Source organism: Puma concolor, chromosome A2, assembly GCF_028749965.1.
Source record: "Puma concolor isolate L17-30 chromosome A2, mPumCon1.1.hap2, whole genome shotgun sequence".
Classification (NCBI taxonomy): domain Eukaryota; kingdom Metazoa; phylum Chordata; class Mammalia; order Carnivora; family Felidae; genus Puma; species Puma concolor.
The window spans coordinates 69,521,896-69,531,186 of NC_141668.1; the positions used below are offsets into that span (position 1 = coordinate 69,521,896).

General features: G+C 43.1%; 1 protein-coding gene across 4 annotated transcripts; it reads right to left on the minus strand.

Annotated features, from left to right (window-relative positions):
• Nucleotides 1-397: 397 nt before the first annotated feature.
• TAC1 (tachykinin precursor 1) lies at nt 398-8,554 on the minus strand. 4 transcript variants are annotated; one of them, XM_025929899.2, is made up of 7 exons: nt 8,329-8,554; nt 7,804-7,935; nt 6,642-6,738; nt 6,136-6,180; nt 5,635-5,658; nt 4,038-4,091; nt 398-967 (listed from the first exon to the last, which is right to left on the minus strand). In XM_025929899.2, exons 2-7 carry the CDS (start codon nt 7,924-7,926, stop codon nt 918-920), a joined length of 393 nt encoding a protein of 130 aa, XP_025785684.1. In that variant the 5' UTR covers nt 7,927-7,935; nt 8,329-8,554; the 3' UTR covers nt 398-917. The 4 variants fall into 4 exon arrangements, with proteins under 4 accessions (XP_025785684.1, XP_086551895.1, XP_086551909.1 ...); XM_086695769.1 differs by lacking the exon at nt 8,329-8,554 and adding an exon at nt 8,163-8,313; XM_086695783.1 differs by lacking the exons at nt 4,038-4,091; nt 8,329-8,554 and adding an exon at nt 8,163-8,320.
• Between the last annotated feature and the right edge of the window lie 737 nt (nt 8,555-9,291).

Genomic DNA, 9,291 nt, shown 5'->3' on the forward strand with positions numbered 1-9,291 from the left:
TAAATGGGCTGCTGATGAAATAACCAGTGGAATGCATCTTTAAGACAGATTATTATCCTATCTGTAAAAGGAAATCATGGGCATGTATAAACAGAACTTATCCTTTACTGTTTGGATTACAAAATGTAATTGTTTTCCTCGTGAATGATCTCATGCCAAATGACTGAGCTGCCAACAACAACAACAACAACAACAAACAAACAGCATGTGTGTGTGTGTGTGTGTGTGTGTGTGTGAGAGAGAGAGAGAAACATTATATTGTAGTAATTTTCCACAAGAGAAACTTGGTTGCTTTATGTTTCACCATGTAGCAGCCAAAATAGCTTCAAACAGATTTCATCTACTAAAAGAAAGTTTGCTGGTTTGAGAATTATTAATGAAAGAATAAAACCCAATCTTCCAGGTAATTTTTCTTTTATTTAAAATGTTAACTCACAACGCATTATACAATGAAGTGAAGACCTTAGAATCACATTAAAACTTTAAAAACATCTCTATATAGTCACAACACATGAAACATGCTGCAGGGATACAGTTTTATACCAAATCTTAGTACATTTCCACCATGAAAACAGATGAAGCACAAGCCTGTCTGTGAGTTTCCTTTCCTTTAGCAGTGGCTGACGTGACTGCTTCCAAGAAACAAAAATGACTTCTTTCTTTGAAGACTGTATTTCACTTTCATTGAACACTGTGCCTTGTTGAGAAATTACCACTGGCTTCTATGTCTGAGGGAGTCCTATTAGAATTCTAACACACTTTCACAACACATATTGGCACGATATGAAAAACAGTTTTTTGAGTTTTCAACTCAAAACAATTGTTATTAAAGAATTATTCCTCATAGTGCATGTCTCATTTTACCTTTCACTGGCCACTGACACAAATGAAGCTCAATAAATTACACATTAGCTGGTTTATTTACGTCTTCTTTCATAATCCTGCATCGCACGCCTTTCGTAAGCCACTGAGAACAAAGAGAACGTAGAGAGTTTTTTAAGAGGATTCACTGAGGTAAATAAACTTCAAGACATAGGGGAATTTATTAAAGACTCATAATGACTTTCCCCCCTCCACTGAAGTATTTCTAGGAATTTTATTTGCATGTCCTCCAATCTTGCTTCAGTCTCCATCCTGACTGGAAGTGTTCTAACCACAGAATTCTTGGTTGTTCAGCTTATCTGCCATATACTTTGTGCCCCCCAAAGCACATTCCCACAATCTGTTGTAGTGTTACTCCCCAACAACTTTCTTAAGTAGGGGCAGGCCCCTTGGTGATTTATAGAATGGATAATTCCTCAAGTACAGGAATAGAAACAGTAGCAGGATAAAAGCAAAATGTGAGACTTCTATTCTAGGACAGAGTCAACAAACTACAGGTCATGGGACAAATCCAGCCCACCACCTTTTCTTGAAAATAACATCTTGGGGCGCCTGGGTGGCTCAGTTGGTTAAGCGTCCAACTTCAGCTCAGGTCATGATCTCACAGCTTGTGGGTTTGAGCCCTGCATTGGGCTCTGGACTGACAGCTCGGAGCCTAGGGCCTGCCTCCGATTCTGTCTCCCTCATCTTCTCCCTCTGCCCCTCCCCGATTTGCACTCTGTCTCTCCCTCAAAAAGAAATAAACATTAAAACAGTTTTTTTTTTTAAATAAAGAAAAGAATGTCTTACTGGAACATGGCCACACCCATGTACTATGGCTACTTTAGTATTTTATTGACAGATAGGAGTAGTTGCTACGGAGACTGCACAGCTCACAAAATCTGAAATATTTGCTATCTGACTCTTTACAGAAAAAGTTTCTGGATCCTTGTTATATAAGTACCTAAGGCTGTGAGGGTCTCCTGTCTTGTGGATACCTTCCAGTGATGGACTGTCCTTGTTCATTGTCAGTAGGTAGGGCAATTGTGCCACCCACATACAACACAGTTTAACTTACCTCCTAGCAGCCTAATGGCCTGTGAAAGATTAATCAATGCTCCAAAGGTACTTAACGTATGGCTAGCAAGTAATTTAAATACTCTATCTGGACTTAAAAAAAAAGCCAGAATTATACTATATTACATATTATTATTAAATTATATGCAATTTCAAGGAGGTCTGCGGTTGTCAGAGAAGGAAAAGTCCATTTCTCATCCTGCTTTGTTTGTATAAGGAGAAGGAGGAAGAGGAAGGCAAGCCCAAGTTCAGTTCCTGACAAGCTTCAGGTAACAGGATCTGACCCTCAGGGAAGTGAGGTGAAATAATGCAAACTAACCAAAGACTCATTAGTGTCAGCTGGAACATAATAGCCTCTTCCCCGGAAGCAGAATTTTTTTTACCTGGTCCTTGAACTCTCCACAACTATATGTCAATTTTTGTGTTCATAAGCTAATGAGGCGTTCTCTACAAAGCAGGGCTCTAGATTTCTCAGATTGTCAGAGGGGTCTGTGACCACAAAAGGCTAAGAATCAGATGTCTGCAGAACACAATCACAACCTTGCCTCAGCTGGTCATATGAAAAGATCTGAGTGTAGGTTATATTTTTGCCCATTTTTCCCTTTTACAGTTTCTTAACTGAAATGGAGGAGTGAAGATTTAGTCATAAATTGATTCTGATTCATTCTAGTGATTCTATTTATCTGTAATTATATGATTACCCTACCTACATTTAAAAGCATTTGATCTGTGTAAATTGCGCAATATCTGTATTATTTGTAAAGTTAACCATGTTCTGATACCTGTATTAATTCTGGAAATAGATAGCTGGTGACTAATAGGATTATCAAGAAGACCACAGTCGTATAAGAGCTGGTGTACATTTCTGCTACAAGTAAAGCCAGGGTGGTTTAAATTTACATTCCATTTCCAAAAGCTAGAGGATAGCATGTGGTAAGATAATTTCAAGCTTTTCATTAGGCACATTGTTAACTTCTTTAAAATTTTAACTTGAGCAGCCCCAAAATTACGGACACGGGTATACGAATGTCATATCTAGATTTGGAAGGTACGGAACCCATAGTAGGGATACATCACTTTCACATAAATTTTTCAGATAATTATGCCAGCACTTCTTAGTTACAGATTTTCTAAAAACTTGCAATATTCTAAATGATTGAGTCATGCAGTTGCTTTCTAATTAATTACTTAATTAATACTATAATTCTCTTTCCACTGAACGTAAAATAGTTTGAATAGCTTTCCTAAGGAACCTAATCATTATAAAAGCTGAATGTGCTTTACAAAAAAATCAGTCTCTATGAAAAGGATATAGGAATTACTTCACATTGAAAAATGGTATGGTGAGTGGGTTTTCAGATCTACGTATGAGGCCTTTTCACAGACGACAAACTAAAGAGAGGCAAGGAAATATGCAGCCTTTATGGTAAGTGAAAGACTTATCCAAGATTAAACTGGGTTAAGAGAACCGTGGCATCCCTTCACGCTCAGTTTTGCAGCCGGAAGGGATCGCAGCCCTGCAGGGTGGCTTGATCGTGTTCCTTTTTGAAGGCACTGGGATGGACTATGTCATTCTCATACTCTCAAACATCCATCAGGATGTTTCGAGTTTGAGTCTTTACAACTTCATAAAGAGCAAGTGATCTGCATAAATGGAAATAGTGTTTTGTTTATGTTGTGCTGAAAGACTGCTGGATGTAAGGTGTTCTAAGACTTTCAAATTACCTTGGTAGTAAGTGAAACCTGGTCTTATTCACCACATACCCTTCCTCTCTTAGTTCAGTGAAGTTAAGTGTGGCTGATGTAACAAATATAAGGGGAAGAGTAGTAGACCAGCCCAAGGATTCAGGTTAAGTAAGGATTACGTGGGAAAGATGCTGGGAAGGCTGATGGTTTGAGAAAGATCGATGCATCCTGGGTGATATTAGCTTAATCAGCTACAAATCCATGCCTGGACTTATTTATTGCAGTTACATTTTTTTTCATCACAAATACTCATTTTGAATTTATTATGCCTTTTTAGTACTTTGAAAATTAAGCTTTAGAAAAAAATATAGATTTAAGATATTGTCTATTTTCAGTCATGGTTTTATACATACCAGAATTTAAAGCTCTTTTGCCCATTAGTCCAACAAAGGAATCTGTTTTATGCCCTGGAAAAATACATTTAGGGGTATTTCAATATGTAGATCTTCGAGGAAATCAACGGTTAAAACTTGTACCGAAGAAAAGCAAGCTTTTGAACATATGCCTATATAATAAATACATAACCATTTCAAGTTTTGGGGAGACTGAAGAAATGATGATTCCTAATAAGTCTTACAAATGACATTAAACAATACAAAAGAAAGCATTTTTCTTAATTCTATGTCTAAATATTAGCAAGTACACTTTATTCATATTACATTCTATCTGCTCATATATGTTTTAAATATTGTTGCCATTTAAGCTAGCTTTGACTTTTAGGGGGTTGACTTCACAAACAGAAATATCCAAGTAGATGTCCTCGTGTCTCTGACTACGTTGTTATTTCTCAGGAGCTGAACCTTAGTTGAGTAGATCCTTGCACCTGATGATTATAAACTTCTAGAAGGTCACTATTTCTATTTTGTTGGATTTTAAAAAAATACTCCTTTTGGAAAAGTGTGTTTTCACACTAATAGAGCACCTTTATTTTCATTATATAGAATTTTGCTATATACAGTTCCCTTCAAAGTCAAATCTTTACAATGTAAATAGGAATAAGATTTATTTTCAAACATAAAGCTTTCGGGAAAGCTTACTATTTCAACTTTAGTGGCAAAAGGTCTCGTGGTTTAAACTGTATTATTTGAGAATAGGACTGCTGTTTAAACGTGACCTCCTCTGCCAACCAGTGAACCCAAGTCCAAGTAGGAGATGTGAGTGGACCCTGGGGTAAGTGAGTAGGATTGAGGTGGACCCGGGGGGACTTCCTGTCAACTTGAGCTCTACTAACTGGAAAACTAAGATCTAATGAATGTCAAGTGCCACAAGTCTGCTATCTCCACTGCCCTATGAAATGTTTCCCTGAACTTTGATAGATCATTTATGGGATCAAAAAACTGCATTTCTAGCTCTCTTTACCATGGATTCTCTACTCGTTCACTCGATCCTCTCAACTGGCTGCTGGATGACCCTAATACATGATGTCCTCAGGAGACCTAGCAGACTGAAATGTTAGGAGATGCCTATAAATGCTTATTGTTTTTGTTTTTGCAGTGGAGGTGGTAAGGGATGGGAGAGGGTGTGTGTGAAAGGAGAGGACTCTGTTGTGGATTTTTACCCCTGGACTGAAATTCTTACCTAAAACTAACAATTTATAGGAGTTAAAGGATTTCTTCTTGTTTTTTTGTTTTTGTTTTTTTTTTGCAGCTTAAACAACAATAAACATTTATTATCTCACAGTTTCCATGGATAAGGAATTCAGCAACAGGTTAGGTAGGAGTTAAAAGGATTTTTAACATAATGCATCATTTTGGTAAGTATCTAGGTCTAAAAAACAGCTTTGAACAAACCTATTCTGGATATAATTAATAGGAGTCTCCCCCCTTCTAATACCGTCTTCATTAAAAATACTAAGTCCTAAGTTATTACAGAAGATATAAAATGAAATTCAATCTAATTTACCTTTGCATTGGTAAATGTCAAAATTATTCAAAATAATTAGAAACTTACTTTTATGAGAGATCTGGCCATGCCCTAGAAGAAAGAAAGGCCAAGTTAGCAGAGCAACAGATTTGTTTTAAAGACGCTACATTTTTAAAAGAGAATTATAAAATGTTGATTTTTAAAATACCTAACATTTCCCATTCATGTACTATCCTGAGGAATATAGCAGAACCATAAATGCTAACCAAATTGTTAATGATAAAAACAGAATAGCAACCAAAAATATTCCAAAGGGAGTATTTTTGAGAGCCTTCTATGGGCCAGATTTAAACCCAGAACTATTAGGCCCCTGAAGCCTAACAGTAACTGTTAGGCCACACCACCTGTTTTCATATAAGAACCATATCTCGGGGCGGGACTACTATTTGACATTCAGAGATGGATACAAGTCTATAGTTTTATTAAACAGGTATGACCAAGAATCTATTTCAGCCCATAAAAGACTTTCTTCACTTTTCCTACGTGTGCATTCACATTAGTAAAATAAAGATTTATAGAAATGTTTACCATAAAGAGCCTTTAACAGGGCCACTTGTTTTTCAATTGAGGAATCTGACAAAAGATGAATTGACATTAACTATTTGCACGTTCCACTGATGTGACAAATAAAAGGTAACAATATTTCTATCACGAGACATGAGGCACCTGAATCTAATCTAACCCCAATGGTCTAAAATGGGTTTCCACAGGCAGTTAGACCCCCTGGAGGCCCCGCGCCTTCCGCTTTGTCATTTTGGATCTTCAGTCAAGGCAGAGCTCAGCTAAGGCTGGTCCCCGTTCTTGATTTGGGTCACTCTAATTGTGTGAGGCACGCGCAAACGATCTCTCCCTCCCTCCGCGGACTGGTGTGTGTATTGGTGGGTCAAGGCCAGAGTCGCTCCTCGGGGATATATCCATTTTAGGATGGAAACTTTTACTCAAAGAGCAAGAGAGACTGGGAGCTCTGAGAAGCGGCGACGGGAGAGAGGGCGACTGCTCAGAGAGACAGAGAGAGGGATGGCTGCCCATCTCACCAGCATCCCGTTTGCCCATTAATCCGAAGAACTGCTGAGGCTTGGGTCTCCGGGCGATTCTCTGCAGAAGATGCTCAAAGGGCTCGGGCAGCTCCTCCTGGGGGCGGACGCACAGACAAACGAGCGTGTAGGCAACCAGCGCGTGGCGCCGGGAAACCCGAGTCATTCCGGTAGTGCGCGCCAGCCTTAGGAGAAGCTCGGCTGCGGGCACCACCGCCGCCAGTGCCCGGAAGCTCGCCCCACAGGGAGGCGAGAGGAGGCCCGGCTTCCCCGCGCCGGGGCGGAATGGGGTCCTAGCCAGGGAGCTCCCTTCCTACACCCCTCCCGGCGGAACTCGGTTCTAGCCGCGCCTCCATCCCCCAGCCCCGCCCCCGATGGTTAGCTGGCGTAGCGGCATCCCCGAGGTCTGCACGCTTTCCGCTTTTTGCTCCTAGCTTTGAGACCCCCCGCCCATCTGTCGCGCAGCCACCTGACTTTCTCTGGACTCTGGCGCGGGCTTTGGAGACGCCTGACCGCCCTAAACGCACACAGGTGTGTGTCGGGAGCGGGGAGGGAATGACAACGCTTTACTGGAGACCTGCACCGCGAGACTTTTACTGTTCCCTCGAGGCGCGCCCCCTTGCAGGAATAGCTTGCGAGCCCAGTAAAGGAAAACTTGCGGCTCCGTCCTCGGGTCAGCAAAATAAAAGTCAAGGCTGGAAGCTACCTTCCCACCCACCCCGCCCTTCGAAGCCCCCAGCAACTTGCCCTTTGCCCCTGCTTCTACCAGCGTTGGGCGCGCCCCCTTCTGCTGCTGCCCAGCCGTTTCCAAACGCCCGGTCCCTGCAGCTAGACTGGAGTCCCCGAAATCTCCGTTACCCCAGGATGAAACCTTGTAAGGTTTTCAGCCTTATGAGGACCCCCCCCCCCCCTCCTCCCGGGAGTTCCCGAGACCCGACGGCGCAGACCCCGGGAGGAAACTTGGGATCCTGGGCACAAAAATCTCGTGCGGGCCCCAGGGAATGGCGTTCCTTTACACCCCCACCCCCCTTCCCCGCGCGCCTCCACCGCCTCTGGTCGCGGTCACGGTGTCTTCCAGGCTAACTAGAATGTTATCGCAGGGGAAGTGATGGCCCCCTAGGCCTGGAAAAACGGCGCGCGCCGGCTGGAGACCCGTTCTCACCTTGATCTGGTCGCTGTCGGACCAGTCGGACCAATAATTCAGATCATCGTTATCTCCGATTTCTTCTGCGAACAGTTGAGTGGAGATGAGAAAAAAGACGGCCAAGGCCACGAGGATTTTCATGTTGGATTTCTGGGAATTGTGGGGAAGAAAAAATGTACATATTGGGGATGGTTATCCAAGAGTTTGGGCAGCATAATTTCTGGTCTCACAGCCAAATCAGGGCCGATTGAACCGAGGGATAAAAAGCCTAAAGGATACCTTGTACGCCTTAGGAAAGATAATCATGCCCCAAAGCTTCTCAAATCCCCTTCTCCCTGGAACCCGACTCCTTCCGCCCCAGACCCACCGATCCATACCTTCAAGCCAGCAGGCTCTGCAGGTGGGTAACAATGAGGGGCTTTGGCGTTTGGGATACCCGTCGCCCCGCTGTCCCCCCGCAGTCCTCCCATTGTCCCTAGCTCCAGCGGCCCATCCAGCGTGGCCAGCCGCCACCTCGGAGCGATGCGCGGCGCGGGCACTTACTGCGGCGGGCAGGCCCGAAGGATTCCTCTGGCTGCTCTGAGCGCACGCGGGGCGCTCTGCGCTCTCGGTCTCCGAGGTGGTGGTGGAGGCAGCGGCGCGCTCTTTTGCCCGCTCGGTGCCGCGCGGTATTTATCTGAGCCCCGACGAGCCCCGAGGCCCACGTGACACGCTCCCCACGCGACTTTCTGCTCAATATTTAATTAACCGCCTCCTCTCCTTTCGCTTGCGTCTGATTGAGAGTTTCTGAGACGGTAACCCGTCGGTGCCCATAACATCTGGACCCAATTGGGTTCGAAATGACGCAACTTTGGGAAAATCGAGATCTCGCCATCCAATCCCGAGCGGCCCGTCTTCTTCCGTCTGCAGAGCTGACGCCCCCTCCCCTCTCCTTTCGGAACGAGGTTCCATGACACCTGAGATTACTCATCAAAATTGAGCAAAGTGACTCATTCCTCGGACTTCCGTAACTTTTTTGTCCCTTGAGACGTCAGGATAAGTTGCACTTTTAAGGATGGCCAAATAACTTAAGGTATTAAGATATTGTCGTCGGAAATTATGCTAAGAAGAGCATTTCAAATGGAAGGAAAAGGCTTTTTTTCCCACCTTATATCTCATCTGCAGTGTCTTAAGTGTTTCTGAGATATAGTATCTTCTATGAGCAGAGCATCCTTCTCCCAAACCAGATAGAATACTGGCGTTTCTCCAGCATTACAAAAGGATTTTCAGTCCCATAGCATTTCAGAGGATGGAAAGCAGATGTATTTTACATTTTGGAGAAAGGAGAATTTAAACGTGGCGATACACGTAGAACTTTTGTTATCAGTGCCATCCTAGGATATCTTTTGTTCCAAGCTAGCAAAAACCTCTTCCTTCACACATCCAGGAACAGGGGTTGGAAGAGGACGTTTTCTGTTCTCTCCTACCCTTTCTCGCTGAAGACTAAGACACCGGCGAGACCGTGTA